The sequence below is a fragment of the Aulonocara sp. 'chitande type north' Nkhata Bay genome, linkage group LG14 (assembly GCF_057382095.1).
Source record: "Aulonocara sp. 'chitande type north' Nkhata Bay isolate Kocher_YH1m ecotype deep benthic linkage group LG14, A_spYH_male_GT1.1, whole genome shotgun sequence".
Taxonomy (NCBI): domain Eukaryota; kingdom Metazoa; phylum Chordata; class Actinopteri; order Cichliformes; family Cichlidae; genus Aulonocara; species Aulonocara sp. 'chitande type north' Nkhata Bay.
In genome coordinates this window covers 30,098,846-30,121,808 of record NC_141357.1, presented here as the reverse complement: position 1 = coordinate 30,121,808, position 22,963 = coordinate 30,098,846, and the positions used below count along the sequence as shown (strand labels likewise).

Sequence of the window (22,963 nt, the reverse complement as noted above, 5' to 3'; positions counted from 1 at the left end):
CAAGCAAGGTCAAGTCTCTCTGGGCTTTATGCTCAGATCCAGACCTGAAGCTCCATGAAATAAACAAAAGAAGACCAGAAAAAAGCCATGTCCTCTAGTCACCACAAAGCAAAAGATGGACTTAAAACAGATTCAATTAAAGATATGAAATTGGACTTCATAAAACTCCTGTGCCAGTTTGCAGAAATACCCCTTTTTTTAACAACGTAAAACAAAGTAAGTGTTGCATATGTGCTGGATTGAACCTGCAGAATATATCATGTTGAATAAAGATTGCTTCATCATACATGGATCCTACAATGAGAACTTCTTCTTTGTCAGGTCTCTCTTGAGACAACTTGATTTTTAGGAGGCATGACAGACTCAGTGGAAGGAGTGGGAGACAAGAACTGATGTGAGGTGGAAAGAAGAGGTGACTTAGGGTCCTGAAGAAGTTGGATGATATTATTGTTACTGTGTCACTGTGGCAACAAATCATTTCTGATTGGTTGGTGAGGGGGTGATAAAGCTTCAGGAGCACCAACCACACTATAACTAGGTGTACAATCATAAGAATTTCACTACAGTTACCGTAAAGAGAATTACTGCAGTGTTTAACCACAGAACAGTCAAAAACATTAACATATCAATGAAATGGGGGAGGCTCATCAACCAGTGTGGACAAGAGTTTAGTGCACACATCTTCAGGAGTTAGACTGCCACGGTGCCAAACAATGAATCAAATTAAAAACACAGCTGTCTAGTTAGTCTCAAATCAGCCATATTTAGACCCTGACACTATTCAGTGTGCAGTAAGTGCAGTCATGTCATATTTCTGGAACATCTATGACAGAAACCTCAGCAGCTGTCAGGCCATTTCGTGATGCCTCTCCACTATGCACAATTACACTGGAACATCAGCTCTACAAGAGAGCCCAAGAATGTATCATTCTGGGCTCTGTCCCAGGATAAATACAGTTAATCCACTAACGTGCAGCCAAGGAACAAGGCAAAAGCCAAAAAGCCTTTTAAAACTGGACATGACCAAAATGTTTTTGCTATTCTCTACTGACAGAAATATCACAGAATCAAAAAAAGGACAGGCAAAACAAAAAAGCAAGATGCAAAGCTGCATGTAACAAAAGCTGAAGAAAAGAGTAAGAGTTTTTGTCTTCTTACTATAGAATCTTTGTTCAGGCATTTAAAAAAAAAAAAAGTAAGAGATCCACTAAAAGAAAATCACAGAACAAATGTGTTTCTGTTCAGGGAATGTCCTCATGCATGACACTGCTGCAAGAAATGCGAGGCCGGGGTGGGCACTGACGACAAGAAAGAAGGGGTGCTTTGCAGGATGCCACAACGAGGTTTGGAACACAAAACAGGATGAGGCGATAAACAGGCTGTTGCTTTTCCGCTTGCCTGCGCACACTGAATCCCTCTTTCCCTGTGTCTTTTAATGGGCCTCACATTAGCATCTGTTTAGCGTCAGCCTCGACATGGCCTGTGGAGTCTGATTAAAATAACCCAGCTATCACGTAACACGCTGGCAGCGACATCAAAATACAGTCAGACATTGGAATATGTGCAGCAACAGACATTGGGGAAGTTAACATGAATGTTCTCTACTTCTGTTGTCCGAACATTTTTGATTAGTCGCTTCTGTTCAGACTCTCGTCTTGCGAGACCACATTCCGTATGGAAAGACATCAAGCGTTCAGATTACTGTGCAGCGCTCACTATGGTATCTGATTGGTTTTTTTTTTTATTCATGACTGTGCTTGCATCACGTGGAGATAAGATTTGAACAGTACAGGCCTCTCTGGCTGTCCTTGGATGCTCTTATTTTCCTTGAATGCAGCTTGTTCAGTGACCAAAACTTCACTCCTTCCCTCATAAAAATGCACAACGGAAGAAAGAAGCAGCATTGTGTTTCATGCTTAATTGGCTTAATTGCTTTAGAGACACAGGAGCTTTAATGACTGACAGTAGGACTCAGTAACTGAGCCAAGAGATTCTTTTGTTCTTATCACTGCTGGACCTCAGCCAATCACATGGCAGTGAGATTGAAAACAAGAGCCAGAGTGGAGCAGCAATCTGACTTTAATTTAGGTGGAAACATAAACAATCATTTCCTGGTCAGATTCATTTTATGCAAGTCACACACTGCAGCTGTCTGATACAGTATATTTAGGTTTTGACTCTTATGTCCAACTGAGTCAACTCTGTAGGTACTGGTTTGCAGATACGGCATACCTGTACAAAGAAAGTCACATATAAGGAAAAGTATTGCTATAGGCAATCATATATTCAGAATGTTCTGGAGTGCGTCTATGTCAAGAGCAGTTGCTCATTTTACCCACATTCAGGTAATTTTCTTTAAAAAAAATAGTCAAGTTTTAACTGAGAAAAGCAGTAGTTCAGCTAAGATGGAAGTACTGTCAGATAGGCAAAGTCAAAGTTATTTATATAGCACATTGAAAACAACAACTGTTGACCAAAGAGCTATGCATTTAAAAAAATCAAGAGATAAAATAGAGAAAAGAAAATCTGATTAAGAAATAAGACAAATAATAGTAGTAAGAAAAAAGTAAGTAAGAAAAAATCTAAAAGCTCCTTTACTTCCCAGAATTCATAGAAAGTCTGAGGCACCACTTAGAGGTAAAAACAGAAATAAAAATTTTCACCTCCAAAAAGTGAGTAGCATGGCTGCTCTCTCACCTGTTAAAACAGGTGTTACCTGTTTTAACAACCAGGCGTCTAAGAAAAATAGGCTTTATAAGATTTAGCCAAGCTAGAAGTTAGCAGGAAGTTAGAAAGATAGTTTCCACCTAAACATGATATACCATATCCCAAATGAATTATTTCTAAAAAAAAAAGTACAGCTCTGTTAGCAATGTTTGGAGGGGAAGTGAAGTTGTGCTAAGTGGGGTATAAGGATGTCCTCGCTACAGAGGTATGGTTAGTTTAATATAAACGCATTAGCACAGAAAAGGTTGGGAGGGGGGATAGATTGTTCTTGACAGTTCTTGAAGTTCATATTGAGGGTTCCTGCTGGGCAGAGATAAATACCATTATATGGCAGGAAGAAGATGCTGAAAATAGATCCGATTTTATCCAAGAGAAAATCTGAGATGATCCCTTTCACTACAAGGTTTGTCATTAATATGTTGCTATGTGGTTTGGATTACTTGCTGTGAAAAACTCCTGATCCTATACTCAATATTCACACTGAAGTCTTAGTTTGCCTGACTGGGGATTTAGACTTCAGCAGGAAATCTACAGCATAGGTTCGTCGTACCCACAAACCTCTCTGAAACCCTGTAACATAGCCTGATGTGCAGCCCCCTGGAAATGTAACTGCACGACCACAAAGTAATTAACACAAGCATAAGTACTGGCGATGACATCAGCCACTTACATCGGTTACATTGTTGGCTCTACAAAGATGCACTGCTGAAGTCTAAGACATTCTAATATTTGGTGTCCAAAATCCATGAGCTGTAATGTACATTTGTTTTTAAAACTTAGTTTAAAGACATGTTGCACATACAAATAAATAGTGCTTATAAAACGCTGGAGGGGCACAGAATGACTACTGATTATTTTTGGGGGGCTTGTTTTTTTATTAAATAAAACAACACACACAGCATTACCACATGTTAAAAACATGACAGCCTTAATCACTCAGACACTGGAAACAGGGTTGATCTGTCACTTAGCAAGTGGATTTTCTAACAGTTTTGAGTGTACACTATTGTGAAATTACTACAATACTACCAGCTCTCTGAGACTCTAGCACAGAAGCATTTAAGGCTAAATGCTAACACACTCCACGTCCTGACCTGAGTTTGGTAAGTGTAAAGGACAGTTGTAGTTTAGAATATTAAAATACAAATATTTCTGACTAATAATGCATAAGGCTTGTTGTGATGCCATTAATTTTACAGCTATATTTCCTAATTTACTAATGACGGCCGGAGACGATCACTATTTACAGTTTTAATCACGAAGAAGCCATAATTTTGTATCTGCAAAACCTTGACAAGCTATCCAGTTGTAGTTTAGTGTTTTCACTAAGCTACATTGTGGTGGTAGGTAAGAAGTCAGAGAAAACTAAAGCTCTCAAGGTAAACCTTCTAGGACCACATTTTATGCCAGTCCAGTGATTCAGCTAGCCAACAGGCCCACACTGCCATTGTCAGAGTCTTACAGCTACTTTTATTATAGCCGGTTACTGCTTAACATTCCTAATTCAAAATGGTTTGGTTTGTAAAATCTTTCTTTTATATTTTGAAAAGAAATTGATCAGTGAAGCAACAACACAAACAGTTGTTTCAATAATCCACACAAACCTAAAGTGGCACAAAGCTGAGAATTGATGGGGCATTAATATTTTTCCTGTGAGGTAGTTCTTATAGTAACTTTCCAAGTGTATTTAGAATATCATTCTAGTTGCGGTTACAGTGGATGCTTTGAGCCAACATCAGCGATTGATCTTCTAAGATCCCGAGCAAGGAAAGACGCTGCTCATGCTAAAAGCATTCACATCCCTCAAATAAAAAGCCTATTCTTTCTTTTTCTTTCCCTGGTGCGATCAGCTGCCAAAACAAACTGGTGCTGTGATGAATGCAATAAATATGATCGATGGGATATCTGGGTGCTGCTGACCTCACACCACGCGCCAGAGTAGAGGGAGCAGGTGCTGCTCAGATTTACAGCCCACCTCCTCGTGATATTCCCCTCTCTCACACACACAGACAGCGAGCCCTTCTGAGACACAGTCACACTGTTGAGTTTCCACAGCACCCCTGCAGCTCACGCCGACTCTCAGAGAAACAGGCTTATTATTGTCTCTGGCTATACTTCATGTCCAACATGACTATGCATGAATCATATCACCACTAATAAAACCAGCAATGATTTTACAGATCATCAACCAGTCAGTCCGGCTGACAGTTATTACAGTAATTTCTACTGGGAGGAGCACATGGGGTTGTCGGCGAGGTCGAAGAACTCCTTATGCGTTGGCTCGTAAAGATAGCTAATTGATCTGAGGGCAAAGGCAACTCTGGAAGTGAACATATAAACTACAGAGTTTTGCCAGGAATAATAAACACCAGTGCTTTGGATGGGTCATTACAAACAATAAATCTGGGAGGCATACAACAGGTTCAAAAGAGCCACTGATGAGTCACAAGATTAAAACCAAAGGCAAAATTTCTTTGGTCCCCCTTGTGCTGCTTATGCATCAGGGTTTTTATACTTTGGTGGTTGTTTTGGAATCCTAGATGTAGTTATGGGACACTTAGACATTTTAGTACACTTTAGCAAATGGATCAGGGCTTTATTGAACTGTAGCTTAAGTGAAAAAATTACCCTTGCTCTTAGATCCTGATCAATCCTGCCTTTGTGCCAGGCTGATTGAGGATAGGTAATTAATGTGCATTTGTGGATAAATAACTAAACTCAAATGCTCTCTCCCTTTCAAAAAGCTTGTGAATAGATTGTAGTGCTATGTAATGCTTCAAGTACATAATGAACTGACAACAAACTACCTTCAGCTCCAGTTAATGTTTTGTCAAACTCAGCTTAATGATGAGTCTAGTTTGACCAGTCCTACTTTGTCTTTAACAGTCTTTAACAGAGGTTACTTTTTTGAAAACAAATGAGTTTCACTTGGAACAAGAAATTGAGTGTAGTGTGTTGTACCTCTGCTCTCAAGTCAATGTTTTGATTGTAAATCCACCGAATTTCATCACATAACTAACTAACTCCACATATCTGTACCAAATGTTGCTGTGCTGAACAGATTAAATTCTGATTTTGCAAAAAGCCATTCTGCTCACAGCTGCCTCTTTTGTAAAGGAAAATTGTTTGGGGACTTGTGCGCACAACACTGTTACTGCATTGTTATACCAGAATTATAGTAGCCTCTCTGTGTGTTGAGCAAAGAGATCCAAACAGGTCAATAAAATGAGGTAAAGATTTCTTCCTGAAATTATTTTATTGGCAGGATCCTCACCCTGACATGTGACAGGTTTGCCTTTCTGAGCTTTCATTTGAGGTCCCTGTTATAGAAACTTTGTGAACCACCAACTTATGTATGGCTGGACAAACCAAACCAGTTCGACCACTACCATTTAGGAATGGAAAATTTTGACCCATTTACACTCTAAAATACCTCCAAAACATTTATTATCCTTTCATTTGGAAACAAAGCATATTTGACAGGACAAGAGCAGAAGATTATTAGCACTTAGCAAAACCCCATCCAATTTTCTTCCCAATTATCATGAGGACACTAGAAACGTGAATCTGAATATTCTAATTTAATTCTCACCTCATAGTCTTTGTGTTTTGACCCCTTTGCACTCATGCTAACTCCCATCTCCAATCTTACTGCCACTCCAGTGCCTCTTGACCACATTACTACACTTGCTATCCTGACAAGAATGGCTAATAGACCTATTTTTTTGGACAGGGCTAAGCTAAGCTGTGCAGATCAGGGAGATGAAAAGAGATTGGATGGGGAACAAAAAAACCTCCAGCAGCAAAGAGACTACGGGGAAGCTGTATATAGGGCATTAGTGCTTGGTTATAACTAATTATATCTCAAGTGAATCGCTCCTCCAGGCGTGGCAAGGGATATCTCTCTATTGTTGCACTGTTATGAAATGAGTGCTGTTGCCATACTGGGGATAATGTGTGTGAGTGCAGCAAGCTGAATGTGTACAATTCTCTTTGCTTCCTGTATCATGATTATCAGGGCACTACGTCTGATGAACATAAATGAGTGTCATGGAGATGTGACACGATGATGCTGTGGGGACTCTTGGGTAATATATGTGAAGGTGATGGTGTCAAGGAAATTGGTTTTCAGGGTGGGGACTCAAGGCCAGCGCAAGAGCCCAGTAATGAAAAGAAAGGATGAACAGGGAATAGAGTTCTCCATCTCTATCATGATAACGCTGTCTGTGCCATGTATCCAGGCACAGTCCACTTCAGCTCCACATCAATAAGGTGAAAACAAGCGCCAAGATCATAAAGACATCGAGTAAGCATTAACTCCATCCACTCCAGTTAAATAGAGGTATTATTTCTTTTCCTAGAGGTTAAATTGCTTTTTGTACAGTTTGGTAGCAGCAGCTGATTTTTAAAATTCCTTTTCTGCTAAATTTGTTTGATTGTGCAGTTTGATAGATCATGGTTTAAAATGATTTTATTATTAGTTTATGGACCAAAATCAATACTTGGTAAAACTGAGTGTAACTGATTAGATATTGAGACTTTATTTAGTTAAATATGCTGGATTTGAACATACAATAACTACTGCAACATTAGCATGAATATAAAAAAATACCTTCTCCCTCCAAAAAATTAAATTTGTGTTTGCTTTTATCGTCATTGTAAAATAAAAATGTGCCATGTGACAAAATGACACCTGACAGAACTGTGTCACACAATGTATGCTTTTACTACAGTATAGGCAAGAAGCTAGGCTCAGCTCAGTGTTGTCTATATTCTTTTGAAAGTACCAGCATGGTTCAACATGAATAGGGTACACACTAAATGTTTTTCTACATTCATGCTGCACTTGGTATATGCATCAGTCTGGTGGATGTTTCGGTAGAATACTGTTTATTCTTAGGTAGACATCAGGTGACTGCTGTTTGACAAATACAGTATTTTAGAGTGTGAGACATCATCAGAAATGACTCGACTACAGTATATACTACAATGTGACAACCAGTGCTTATTGCTTACATACAATTTAGAGATAGAAGTATGCATATGAGTAAGTCAGTAGAAGTGACTGTAAAGACAAAAAGGAGCAACAGCCTAGAGAATGAATATCTTACATGGTGTATATACAGTCATCATCTTTATCACTCGCACTACACCTTTTTTCATTTCACTACAGAAATGTGGACTAACAGCCTGCATTGCACTATGTGAACGCCCTGATGGATAATTTCTATTTGATCACATCTTCAGCAATATTAACCTTGATGCCTCCGCAGCTCTCGGCTAGACACGGCTTTGTTCTCCCATCACCTGTCTGCACATCCATCAGTGTCGTGAATGGTTTCTTGGAGACATTGAGGGGTGACTGCTTTGAGAGAAGATAAAATGCTGCATTTTGACATGCCTGGACCCCTCTATTCTGAAGCCAATCAGTGATGACAGCGTGGCAACCTTCAGTTCCCTCTCTTCCTCCCTATTTCTATTTCCATAACCTTACAAATAGAGCAGCTCTCTGAAGTTGCCGTCCTTTGTGATCTGTGACAAACGCAATGGTAGCTGTCAGCGGAGAGGGAGGATATGAGTGCTGATGTGCTCTCTGAAGTAATGCTCAGCCTTTCATGTTGAGGCAGAAGAACCAAAGACCTGTCTCCTCTGTGTGTGTAGGCCTGCCAAGCACTGGCTAGCAAAGTGTAAGTGCAGGAGTTTTAGCGTGCCTTTCTAATCCACTGCTTTCACACAGGTCAGTCTCATTTATTATGAATGTGAAGTTCTGTGCAAAGCTCTTTGATATCGGGAAACAATTTAGAGCTGGCTGAGAGTCAATATCATAAGGGACCAATAAAAAACATTTTTAATGTGTTACAAACTTCAGGTCAGCTTGTGTTTCCTTATAAAATTCACAGTAGGCTGTATTAGTCCCGGGTGACCATAATATAAAACATTACTGAGTCAGTGCCTGGACATGTGGCAGTTGTTTTTAGTTTCACCTAAACTAAAGAAGGTCAGGTTAAAGTAATGATGATATTGGTAGTGATTTCAGACATGTTATAAAAGGACATGGATGACAAGGACATAGGATCCTTGAATCGCGTGCATAGAGTGTGATTAGTTAATCAGTGAAACTTACACAGAAATCAATGAACTTTGTTTCTGGATGAAGGTCACAGAGATCGAATGAAAAACACTCATAATTAAACAAACCCAGGCACCTAAAAGGTTCTTCACCTTAACAATTAATGGAGCAGTCTTTTTTTTTTTTTTTTTTTTTTTTTAGCTCAGACTGGCAGCTGTCAAGATTATCCTCACGTTTCATCCAGAGAGTCACGCTCCTTGTAAATGGAGTCTTTGGCAGCAGCCCACTTTGTTCTATCAGGGGCAGAATGAGGTATTAGGGCACATTAGTCTCATTTCCAATTCACTGACTGGGCCAGATCGATTTCCTTCATTTTCATGCACAGATGGGATTAAATGGCCAGATTAAAGATGAACTCTTGGCACTGTCCAAAAGGTAGATTTATCATTCTAAAGATGAACACAAATGCAGTGAAGCAGACACAACATGATTTTCCTCTTTAAACCTGCATTCAAAGTCTTCAAGGCCTGTTAGCTAGGTCATTAGCTGCCATTTTCTAGGAGATATCTGTAATGTCTCAGACCTTTTCCCTTGGCATTACTGATGAAGGCCACACTATGGTGTTTCTGATGGTTATGTTATAGTTTTGCTGGTTATCTTTTAGAAGTCCAAGTATAAAAACAAGCTACCAGGCTACAACACATTGTGATGGACCACATAAAGATTTTGGCAGTCAATTTGGATTTCCCTTTTCTTCACAATATTTCCTGAAGATGTGTGAGGTCCGGTAAATCACCTAGTGAGGTAGGCCTTCTTGCTACAACAACACAGGGGGAACACTATTCACCCGCACTCTGGGAAAAGAGCCCAAAACTCAAACAAAACACATGCATCATCAATAATTTTTTCCAGACTTGTTTCCTTTTTGAGTTTGTGCGTATGTGTGTCTGTTAGTCTCTTGGGCTCAGAAGCTGCTTCTGGCTTCTCATTTCCCTACAGAGCACTCATTTATTGAAGACATCCAACTACAAATGCTATTCAGTTTGGTGCCTCATTTTCCCACAATTCTCCTCTTTCAGAAGCGGCTTCCACTGAAACACATATGGAACATGGTGTCTAAACTAAGTGCTTATTTATTCTGTGAAAATACTTTCTGATTGAAAAATATAAACAACTGGCTGTTCTGAAAGCATTCTGAAATCCTTTTGACTGCCAATCTTAGTAAAGGATTAGGTACAGTATAATTGGCTGGTGTGCCTTGCTGTGACAGTCAGCTCACTTTTTCTGATTTTAAATTGAATTCCAAGTCTAAGTATAACCTGTTTTGCAGAAGAGAGGCCTAATGTTTGCTTGTTCATTGCAGATCAATAAAAAAAAAAAAAGATGAAAATTGAACTTGAAAATTCTCTCGAAAAGTGAACCTGGAAAATATTTCGATTTTTTTCACATCCCCCAAGAAAGTTATGTTTTTGGTACCACTGACATGCATGTCATTCTGTCTGTCAACATGATAAGTATCATATTCCTTTGGACTTCTGACCTCTTCTTTAGAGTAAAATAAGGTCAAACATTCACAAAATGCAATTTATCTTTAAAATTATACTTAAAATTCTGCTGCCTTTGTTTGTGTTGGCAACATTTAGGAAATGACACTAATATACGGGGGTTCTAAATACCACACTTTAGTTTGCATCCAAATATCATATCACATTTGACCTCTGATCTATAACCTTGATTTATGTTCAGTTATTTACAAATCAATGCCTCTTATCTATTATTATCCTCTTGCATGTTTATGTAATCAAAGTAAACATCTATCATGCACGATTAACCTTAAAAAACATTTACAACATAAACAAACAAAAATCAAAAATGAATGTGTACTGCTCTCTGGGCAGGTACCTTGGTTGACATAGAGTTCCTGTTTTGTTTGTTCTAAAGTTTACTGCTGGACACAAGGCCGGTCTTACTTTACTAAAAGTTTGCACAGAGGACTCAGTGGCTTCAAAACTGATTGGCAACAATTTAAGGTGAGCACTGAGACATATTTCCACTAAAAACAGCCAAAAGTAGTGTTGTGTAACCAATAAACACAGAACATATGTGAGTGGACTTTTAAGTTAAAAGCAGAAGCAGTACCTGTGTAGCCCAAAGAGTTGTCATCCTCATGCTCAGTGGTAGGAGCTGGTGTTGCCCCTTCGCTGGCACCATCTTGAGCGACTCCCATCTCTGTCAACAATAACACCAAAGGGACTGAGAAACTAGATGCATTCTGCCCACTTTCCACACCCACGGTCCAGACCTCCAGCCCTCTGCCTCCCTGACACAGGCAGACTGTAAATATGCTCAGAAGTGCCAGGCTCCATCCCTGTAAACGCTGTCTCTTGCAGAGGAGTCCAAACACCCACATCACGCAAACATCAAATAATCCAAACACTTGTTTAAATTCCTTTTTATGTGCCTAAAACAAAGCAACCAAAAACTTTTGAAGTTTCAATCAGCCGGTAGGTGAGGACAGATCCATCAGAATGATCGGTTGATGCAATCTTCAGCTTTTCTTTGGGCTCAGCAGGAGGCTGTTCTGCTACCCTGTGTTGGGATTGAATGTGAGCATGTGTGCGCACAACAGAGTCATCCCTACAATATCAATAGCCATAAGTGGCTGCACCCCTATAGGAGCACATGTGGTGGACAGAAGAGGGAGGGCCAGGGCACACTCTGCATGACTGACAACATCACTCTATATGCACACACATACACCGTGCACGCAGTCCTGATGCAAATACAATGATGCACCATTAATCGCTAATCAGTTTCTTTTGATTTGTGCCCGTCTTTGTGCCTGTCTCTCTTTTTGGATTGACAGATTGAGTATGTGTGACAGACTGCATGAGGGCGGGACAGCACGGGGAAGAGAGTAAAAAGAAAGGCCAACGGGGCCCTGGTGTATCTGGCTTATCGAGGAGCCGAGAGGCCCGCTGTGCCCTTATGATGACTCTGTGTGAAATAAATCAGGCTCAGCCATGCCCATTCTTTTTGTGTACCACTGACAGGGGGTTAATGTGGGCTGGGCAGTTGGGGTGGGTGGTGGTGGGGGTAAACTGAATCTTAATCATCTAACCCCTTTAGCTAAGTGAGTGGCAGTCTGTCGGAAGTATCTGTTTCCTCAATGAGATCTGGCATCACTTCAGATAAATAGCAGACGGGCAGATGGAATTGTTCATTGGAGAGTACTTTAAGCCATTAGAGTGAGAAGAAGAAGGTGACCTACAATATCGTCTGCCACTCCCACCATTAGAAAATTGACAGTCCAAATTTATGCAAACTTTTCATACACAGCAATGACCTGAAATCACATTTAACAACAGCACTGGACACATTAATGATGGTAACCACAAAGAAGACATTCAAAATGCAGCGATTACGCACCCCTGCTGTGCTCGCAGTGATGCAATTAGCGTGGCAGTAAAAGGGCTTCATGCTGGCCCGAACGTATTATCTGGCACTTTTCTGCCTGTGTGTTTGTCTAAGCAACAGGATCCGACTGACACAACAGGAGAGCAGAGCCACTGAGTCACACATTAATAACCATGTAGGTTACTCAGTATCGTGCATGCGAATGAAGTGTGATGACACATGTAACGAATGAGATGAAAATGTGCATGGCATGAAGAAACACAGACATCAACAGCAGGTCTGATGCACTGTCTGACAATTATAGCGTGACACCGGCAGTCAGAGATTGTTTTTAATTTGTTCACAACAGACAGATTAAACACAAACATCTGCTACTGGAAAAAAATGTAGCTTGACACTGGCAGCAATTATAGCCTGAAAGCAAGGACAAAAATATATATGTGTGTTTTTGCAAAAAAATAAAAGAAAAAAAATAGTATACATAATTCCACAACCAGGCATATATAAACTAAATCAAATACACCGACTTAAAGGCTTTTTTCTCATTCTAGTGGAAAAGGATGAAATTAAAAAAAATGTTGTTAAGTTTATAAACTGAGTCCAAAGGTCCATTAATAGCAAATAACACTAACAAATATTGTGGAAAGTATTTTCAGCTTTACTTAGCTTTAATTGAACATCTTCCTTACAAGCATAAGGAAAAATATCAATCTGCCAATTTTAAATAAAATAATATCCTGAATTTGTTTACTTTTTGGATGATTATGACTTACTAGTTTATTTCAGAGCTTTCAACATCATCTTACAGTTTTTAATCAGCAGATGATCTTTGCTCAGTTGTGAAAATGGCCTTTACCATCTATTTCTGCTGGTGAAAACAGTTTGATATGACTGACAACCATTGAGCTAACCTTTGAGTTAAGATAATTGTGTCAAAGACATATCAGCAGAAGCATGTTATTATATAAAAAAAAAAGCATAAGATCAGATAGTCTTAGACTTTGTGTTTCTCCATCTCTACTAGCTTCGAGTCTTGTCTGCAGTATCTGCCCTTTACATCTTTATGCTGTATTTCCTGGGTGGTCCATAAGCGGAGGTCCTATTAGAGACCACTTCAGAGTTCATTAACAGGTGGTGTACACAGATCCCCCTGGGGCATCAAGACAGATATCCAGACCCACAGTCTGGATCTCCCTTTCCTTTTAGCCCAAACACAGCACACAACATCAGATCCCCTGCTAACTAATTAACATGGTCCATGTGGAGTGAACTAACTACTTATTTAAAGATACAAAAGCATACATTCTGTCTCTTAAACCACTCCCTTGTTACTCACGGGCCCCTGGTTATAAGCCCTGGCCTCGGAGTCAAACAGAACAGCACGTTGCTTTTTCTCCACCACAGCTGTTTCTTCATGTCCACAGGTTAGGAACTGTTAGTATCTTGGCAACAACGCGAAGTCAATCAGCACTTCAGCTGCTGTCCAGTCTGACTTATGCAGTTATTGCTAAGTGACAAACGCTGGGAGCTTGTAATAAATGTGAATGAAGAAGCTGAGAGACTTGCTGTTGTCTCATTGTTATCTTGTCACTGGCACCCTGGCAGTCTGCAAAAGTGATGGATGGGCTTAAAATGATTAGTTTGGGGAGTCTGACTGTGGAGCTTGTTAAGAGGACTGACTGATTATTTGCTGTAGGACATGTTCCTTCACACAGGCTGATCAGAGAAGCAGCATATTTCTGTAAGGGACCTCAAGCCATTTCACTTATTAAATTGGTTTCTTTGAGAATGTTCTCCACTAACATCTGTTTACTTTTTTTGTCTGATGACAGAGGGGAAAAGTATGAACAGCCAACAAGAATGCTAATTATTAAGCACAGTCAACAAGATTCCCACTGCTTTCATTTGTAGCAGTCATTCTCAAAGCTGCAAATTTAAATAAAATCTTTGCTGCTGATAGTCAAACGCATGACATCATCTTAAAACTTCATTTTTTTGTCGTTGAGGAGCTGAATTCAATGGCCTTCACTATAACAAAACGGTAAAGAAAGAAAGTACAAAAAGCTCCTTCAAAAGAGCCCTTTTCAGCAGAATCTACTCTGTCTGCTTCATCTGTTTCCACAGCACCATTACATTCATTTCCATTTTGATTACTCTTTCTTTGTTTTCTGCATGACTAATGGAGTTTTAATTAGGCCTTGAGATAATACATACGTACGCATTAAGGACAGAAAGCTGGAGAGAAGTACAAAGTCAAAGTGGAGAGGCAGTTTTGTCACATACAGTGTAAAGAAGAATGGTGGAGGGTGAGCTTAAAGAATAAAAAAAATCAACTTGTGCCAGACAGTGGATGAACTGAATGGCCACACAATCCCCAGTATATAGTAAATAAGTATTTTTTTTTTAACTGTGAATCATGGAAATCTGTTTTAGTAGAGTCTGAGAATAAAACCATGATCGTCAAAATGAGCATATTAGGACCTGTTTAAATGAGAAGTTTGACTTTAATTAAAAAAAATGCATAGTTTCTTTCCCCTTGAAGATTAGAGATGATCAATACTACTCACATTATCTTATAGTTGGGGTCAGCAGACTTAGTTTAGTACAAACACTAAGAAAATCTGCCTACTGCTGCTCACAGTTTTTTTTTCCTTGGAGTCCACACTCATGGCAAATAAATAATCCAACACAATTGCCAATAAAATCCCTATTTTTCATTTTTACATTTCAGTTTTTGTACAGATTAAACTACTGATATAATATAATATATATAATATATACTCATTTGTGACTTTAGAGATGCTGGTAGGCAGATTTTATAGCTTTAACACAAAGCCAAGCTGGGTATCACCCTTCACACTAATCTAAGCTAGCCAGCTGTAGCTACATACCATATAGACCACATTTCACATTTTATTTTCAAAACTGGTAAACTATTGTTTAAAGACAAGATTAAAACGGTGCGTTGACAGCATAAAATACCATGTCACAAATCATTAAGTTGTGCAGCAGCTGTCGTGAGAAAGTGGAGCAAATGGCTCACACTCACACATGCACACTTCAGCTGTGCCGAAAGGCTGGCTCTTAACGTTCATGTATGAAACCATACCCCTGCAAACACGGTAAAGTACATTAATAGCTAGCTGATAATACCTTTAGCTCCAAGCATGAACTAATTATTATACCAGAGCAGTTTAATTCATGATAAATGAGAGGAAACCAATATATACAATCCACAAGCTGTTACTGTTTGTATTTTATGTTGCTCTGCCAAGCCCTGTGCATATTAGTTGTCTATAACCTGATCTGTGAAGGATTAAAGTATATTTAACCAGCTAAAACTGCCCCATTAGAAAGAACAAACATGACTTAGAAACTGAAAAAGATATTTTATGTGTTTTTCAATAGTTTCTGTAAGAACAGGGGGAGCGCTTGAGTATGTTTAAGACTCTATTTAATTTCCCACACAACTATTATGTTCTCAACAGATATTTAAGAATCAAGCCATGATATTGACAATGACAAACTACAATAATCAGGCCTGTATTAGTTCCCATGAGTGAACTGCGGGGAAAGGCTGACTGAATGACTTTGCAGCTTTTCCACCAAACCCTCTGATGTCCTTAACAGCCACAGGTTCATTGCACCAGCTGGAGAAAATAAAACGAGTATAACGACAAAGTGTTCTGATCAGACATGTTAGTTTGTGCATGAATGCCTGCAAACAGGATTTTGCTATTGACAATTTCACTGCGGTTGTGCGAACTGTATCCTTTCCCCCCTCATGGTTTCGTTGGTTACAAAACTGCCACACACCTCAAAGTTGGAATGTGACTCACCTCTGAATACATGATTGGTTGATTGTTATTAAATAGAAGCGCAAACGTCAAGGAAGAAATATGTGCCAATTTGCTCACTGATAGATTTGCTCGGCGGGCATCGGCAACCAACCACAGAAAGAAAAACAGTGAGACAGATCCAGGACAAAGAGTGCTGATTGGCTTGAAGGGTGCTAAATATTGCATGGTCACTCTGCTGAGCTGCAATCGGTGAGTGCCAAGTAGAATCCCACTGAGCGAGCAGCTCACGCTGAAGCTCTCATAGCTGCTTTCAGGGCACCTTTATCCCTGAAAAGCTAACTTTTGCAAAACACTTTTTTATGGACATCTTATTCCCATACCTTTACGTTATGTAAAATAGATATTATCATGCTCACTTAAAATGTTGCCTCTCAGATTTGTTTAACCACACTGATGTCAAATAAGTTCAAAGCCTGCAAGGAGTCTGAACTTGCTTTGACATCCCAGTGGAGCTGAGGCAAGCATACTCCAAGCTGCCAAAAGCCCAGATGTCCATTTCTGTGACACTGGAACACTTTTTCTGCTCAGAGAGAGACAAATTGGAGGATGGAGAAAAGAGAATGATAGAGAGGGAGAGACTTCTCATAGGTGAGAAAAATATGATCTTTCTAGAATTTAAAGTTCTGTAGCCAAGGTGAACAGCTCATGGTCATGACTCAGAAGCAGCTTGTCAACATCCGCACCATCACTGCCGACAGACTAGTGACCTTCTCTGACTTCCCGGTATAAAATCTGCTTCATGCAGCTGCTCTACCCTGCACTTCACTCAAATACCATAAGATTTCTTTGTATGTGGGGGTGGTTTGTGTGAGTAATGACAGCTAATACTAGTGTTCAGATTCTCTTTCTTGGTCTATATAAGACAGAGGATGGTAGGGGAAAAAGTAATCTATAAGAGAAACTGGAGGCTCGTGATGATAGAAAATGAGTTTAGAGGGCAGCAGAGCAAATAAATTAGACCTCACTTCAAAGCAGCGGCAAATTACTGACAAAATACAATGATGGCATATTGTCCTGCTCATTGATTCACTTAATCAGGCAGTGTGCTCTAAACATACAAACACACATGCATGAACACACACAGGGAAAAAACACCCTCTAACTCAGTTCACATGTGTTTTTTAATAATCTCTGAAAATTCCATCAATATGTTAATGTGAACAATTCTTTCCCAAACCAAGAGACCAAAAAGCAAGCCTCTAATCCGTCATTCCTCCCAGTAACATTTTCTGGAGCTGCTCCATCGCCGAAGTCTGACTTTCCAGGGACAAGGAAAATTTCTTGGGTTTTTATGCTTAAATGAGATTTGGTGGTTACTGACCAAAATTCTTGACATGTGACCCCAAAACTTGTTGGTGTATTTAAACTCGAACTCTTCTCATGCAAATTATGCAGGACAGAGATGTAAAGACTTGATAGTTGTTTATCATTTCCAGTTCACCTGTGCCCTCAATGCCCAGCAAAGTTTCCTGGTAAACGCCTCGAGGTTGTTTGTGGCATTAACGTAAGCCAAGGGGAATTCTGCGACTTTTTAATTAAAGCTCATGAGAGGGGAAAAGATCCACAGCTGATGTAAAACCTTGTCAGTCTTTGATGTTATGACACCCGGCTTTCAGTTCACACTAGGCACACCTCTTAATCTCTTTCTTCTCTCAAGCTGTGTTGTGGTCAAAACAAATGAGCAAATATGAAATGCATCTTGGTTTGGCAGTGTTTGCTGAACCGCTTCAATGACATGCAATTATTCCTTCACATAATACCTTTTTCCCCCTGACCTCTACTTAGAAAAAAAGACCAGCTGTTAAAGGATGTGTGCATACATAAAGACAACATGACAAATTAAAGGAAAAAGCCTTGACCCATAATAAACTAGTCTCTCTGTTGTACTACGGAAGAAACCGCATTATGAAGGAAAGATCTGGCACTTAAAGAATTTAAGGAAATAGAAGGACTCCATAACCAAAGCTGGTTGTTGTCCTTCCCTGTCAACTAAAGAGCTAATCATCTGTTTAGTAACTGTGGGATCAGGAAACATATAAAGCCAAACATGTTGTTACACAGTTGCTGTTCACGGCAGCTTCTGACTTATGGTAGCAAGGATATTTCCTCATTAGAGATGTACGCTTATAAGTGTGCTTTTCATTTTTCCTTGCATATTATGTTCTGGTGAGATGAGCCAGAGTCACTAATTATGGTGACACTCTGGAGTGAACTGTAAATGATGTTGTAAATTTGCATATGTAGCAGAAGTAAGCAAACCATATTTTGCGGCAAACAACAACAAACTTTTGAGGGATGTTTTTCTTTAATCTAATTTCTATATTTATCATATACACTGGTCAATGCCCATGCCCTGCTCTATTATAGAAATATAATTGTAGTAGTTATTAGGTGGTTGCCAAGCAATGTGATGGCTTAATAATATAAATCATAATATTCAAGTTTTGTTTTTAAAGTAGAAGTTAATTGTGGTGATATGAAAAATGTCTATAGGTACAAATGCTAAAATATGAGGAATTTTAGTCTATTTGTAGGTGGTTGCCAGGCAACACAACAATGTCGTAATATCTGATATAGATAAGAAAACTCTGGAGCCTAAGATGTACCTGTGTGCTCGCTTTTGTTGCTCAACTTTTGATCATGTAGAAGGAGTTGGCAGACAAAGGAACAAGCACACAGACAGAAGGAAAGAGATTTACTGTAATGACTCAAGGGAATGATTCTGTCAATGTACGATATTTAGATTAAGATTTTATATACCATTGAAATTAAAGTTACAGATCTCTCCCCATTTATTTAGGTGGGGCCTTGTTTAACCAGAAATAACGATGCAGAAGGTTAGCCCAGAAGCTTTTAGAAGGACTGGGGGAGCATTTTGCTGCCATAGTTTTGGTCCAGTTCCTCTCTTAGAGGACAGATGCAATGCCAGCAAGTACAAAGTTGCTCTAAGCAATCCTGTTAGAAAACATAAAACATGCGATAAAACATTTCCATAAGGTAGTGGTGACAGTACACTCAATTACCAGTATCAAAACATCAAATATGGGAATATCTTTTGGAAGACTGACAATTATTCCTGAGGCACAGATCCAGTTCCAACTTAGAGAATCAGTGCCAAGGAGCACTGAAGTTGTTCCGATTTCACATCAGGATCTAACTTACTGAGACACTTTTAGTTTTTACTAGAGATTAAATCATTACATTGTATCACATTTTATTATTTATACAAATAATTAGTTTGCAGTTTTACAAACCTGAGTTTCCATGCTTCAGCTTTAGTTTGATGTATAAGACAACACTTACTGGCCTTTACTCTGAGATACAGGTATTTTGCACATAGCAGTTTTGTAATGATTCTGTTCATTTGCCCATGTCACAGTTCAGTCACGATCTGATCTGAAGTCAAGCAAACTGAACAAACAGCGAGCGCTATCTCTCTTTCCCAGCCTATCTCCCTCTCTTTCTGCCTACACAAACACTCTCATTCCACCACGGACTGGTGCTTGTCAGGGAGAAACATGTGTATGCTAATTTACTGGAGCACACACTAACCATTCACAGTCCAATGAGAGAGGGCAGATAAACCAACTCATGCTCTGAGTATGCCACTTTCTGATTAGAAGAGATGAAAATGAGGACTTGAGACGATGTGCGGTAAGAATGTTGCAGGCATGCAGCCAGTTTCTCAGCACTCATAAAACTAACAATCTCAGTAGACAGCCAGATCAAGTTGGTAAGACCACAAGGGGACTGTAAGGATTGTTTAAATCTACAGGTCAACTTGAAAAACCCACCTCTTTTTCTGATGTTTAAGTTACAGTGTAGTTTACAGCTGCCAGCACGGATCAAATGTCAGGAAACCTGCGGCACGGCTGTGATTTTGGTCTATATCACACACAGGCACGTCTCAAGTTTGTCATACAGTCTTGCACATCTGTGATGCCATTTTTAGTATAACAAACCAAAATCACTGTTTCAAACTTCAACTAACTCAGTGGACAAGAATGTGGATGCTGTTGGTAGGCCAGCTCAGATTAAACCCATTTGTGCTCTTGTTAAAAGAAAGCCTTTCTAAAGACAACAAAGACAGTAAGAAAAAAAGAAAGAAAAGAAAGCAAATGTAGTGTCTCACCTGAGGCAGTTTTTAAGCAAAATTCTTAAGGATGAAGACTGGATCAAGTTTTACAATGTGAGACCTCAACATCTGCTTTCTCTGACAGCTTAAGCCATTCATTGTATGTTCACAAAAGCAGTTTTAAAGCAGTATAGTGTATTTATGCTTTTTTAATGTCCAGCAGGTTTAAGGAAGATATCAACCCAGTCACTTTACCAACGTAAGAAATACACTAAAATTGAGCAACATATGGCTTTTGACAATATGACCTCAAACATACCCTTGAAACAATATTCTTCTATGCAATTCATCTAACTGTCATCTCATTAAATCAAAGCTTGTTTCCACCTGAAATTCTGCCTCTGCCACGGGGTGTTTAGATGACGACATAATTATAGGCCATAAAACAAATCACAATATTTCATTCACCAGTTTCCATAAGTCATTTCAGTCCAAAATCTTTTCTTAAAGATTTACAACCTTAAATGTATCTACTAACCTCCCACTTTATATCTCCTTTAATATGATTCTCAGCTGTCTAAGAAAAACTGTATTTGTGTGTAGAATAGGAGCCACATACAAAAAGGGACGATCTGTGATATCCAACCTTATACCTGATATGGAAAATAGTAGCTGACTGGCCTCATATAGGACCATATGAAGACTTTTTTCCTATCACATTCCAATATATACCAAGAGCAAATTCATTATTTAACCTCTTATTCAGTCACTGTATTAGGCAGATAATAATAATTTGCATGGGCATATACAATGTTTTCCTTAGACCCTTACTTTAAAAGCTAAAACTTTAAAAGTTATACATATAATAAATAACTTAATATTATTATTAGCTTTGGCAGTGTTAAAAAAGCCCACAAGCAGCTTCCCAGGCATGGCCTCTGATGATTTTTGCTAGCTGTAAAGCAGAGGTGTCACATGACACATGGGAGAGCCGAAGCACCGGAGGGCCGGAGGCTGTGAGAAGCACATCGTAAATCCAAGAAAGGCAGGAAATGCAACAAAAGGACAAAGTGCAACCCTCCAGTCCTCCTGTAAAGGCATAACAGCTCTCCCTTCTGTCACCCCTTCACCAAATGAAATCAGCAAAATTTATTAGTGACAGGTGAATTTCTGGATTGCAGCTAGATTATGGAGTGATGTGTTACAGGCAGGGTATTGCATTACCATCTGCTTGTGTTGAGTACTTTAAAAAAAAGGGTGAATTTCTATCCAAGGAAACTTGGCACACTGTCCATGAAAGATGAGAACGTAAGGTGGCTGCACACAATGGAATGGGTGATGTTTTTAGTTAATGCTTTATTGCAGTACATCTGAAGAAATATAAAACGTGCAAGAGACCAACAACATTTTTGTTACATTCAAAGGGGTTACAGAGGGTGAAACAAATCACATGGTGTCAGACATCTGGTGGTAATATGTCCAATAGCGCCTTTATGTGGCTAGGGACTATTTCTGTGCTCATTCCCTTTTATCCCACCGTTTTCTGAATGATGTGTAAGGCTGCTTCCAGCATCTAGTACAAAATGAAGTGAGCATCTAAATATAATACCTATAACATTAATCAAACTCAGTTATTAATTGTATTCCAGCTGCTTTTTCTACTTACAGTCTTCTCAAAATTAAGTTACAACAAGACAGTTCAATATAAGAACACCAACCTTGTATTGTTCCAGATTTCCAATTAGCAAATTAATTAGACAGGTTCATTTTAGGTCTTATGACGTGAGACTCCACAGCCAGTCTTCATTAGTGCTGATTAGTGTCGCTGCCACAATAGGCCTCTCACTGAATCATAAGTAGTGGGTGATTCCCTACTGTTCCATTGCTCACGCTGCACTTAAAAAAGATGTTACAGCAAGACATCAATATTTCATTCATGCAGTAATGTGACATCATTTGAAAATGTTAAAAGCACAAAACCAGAATACCTCTTTGAATTAAAATCGTTTTAATTTTTTATGCAGTTTTATTAGAGATGCTCCGTGTGGTGGCAGTAAAGAGCAATTTAACGTCAGGAGTCTACCCACTAATCAGCCTTGGATTCTGCATTCACTTTGTAAGCCACGATCATCGTAGCTCAAGAGTTGGCAGTTCATCTTGTAATCGGAAGGTTGCCGGTTTGAGCCCTGGCTTGGACAGTCTCAGTCGTTGTGTCCTTGGGCAAGACACTTCACCTGCTGCCTACTGGTGATGGCCAGAGGGGCCAATGGTGCGATATGGCAGCCTCGCTTCTGTCTGTCTGCCCCAGGGCAGCTGTGGCTACAACTGTAGCTTGTCTCCACCAGTGTGTGAATGTGAGAGTGAATGAATAGTGGAATTGTAAAGCGCTTTGAGGGTCTCGAAAACCGCTATATAAAGGTCCAGATCATCAAGTGGCATTATTATTAATGCCACTTGATGATCTGGACCTGGACCAAGAGAAAATCTCTTGTATGCCTGGGTTGTGGAAACAGATGGCTTGAATATCTCCACACAAATGCAAATCATGAGCTCACAAGTTAACCAGTGTCTGAGGAATGGATTTCCATTATGACAGTGCTGATACTGTAAGATGGAGCAGGGGATTGTTGTGAGTAAATGGGGTGTGTGAATGCTGTGGAATGCTGATACATAGACCCTCTCCCACGATGGACGCCCAACCACTGGCACAGCTGGATTGTGCTTAAACCGATGTGTGTTTGCCACTATTGAGGACATGCAGACAGCAGAGGTGGATTAGTTATTGAGCTTTCCAAAAGAAAAAAACAACAACAA

The 22,963-nt window shown here is 39.4% G+C and overlaps 1 protein-coding gene across 6 annotated transcripts in view; it reads right to left on the bottom strand.

The window, feature by feature from the left end:
• Positions 1–22,963, bottom strand: part of robo1 (roundabout, axon guidance receptor, homolog 1 (Drosophila)) — a 226,514-nt gene that overhangs the window by 137,043 nt on the left and 66,508 nt on the right. For 3 of the 6 annotated variants that reach the window (XM_086262022.1, XM_086262024.1, XM_086262019.1), the window contains one exon: positions 10,937–11,026. In XM_086262022.1, the coding sequence (XP_086118148.1) occupies positions 10,937–11,026 (90 nt within the window). Of the gene's footprint in view, positions 1–10,936; positions 11,208–22,963 lie in introns of those variants that run through there. The other 3 variants (XM_086262017.1, XM_086262020.1, XM_086262018.1) reach the window with 1 other exon arrangement.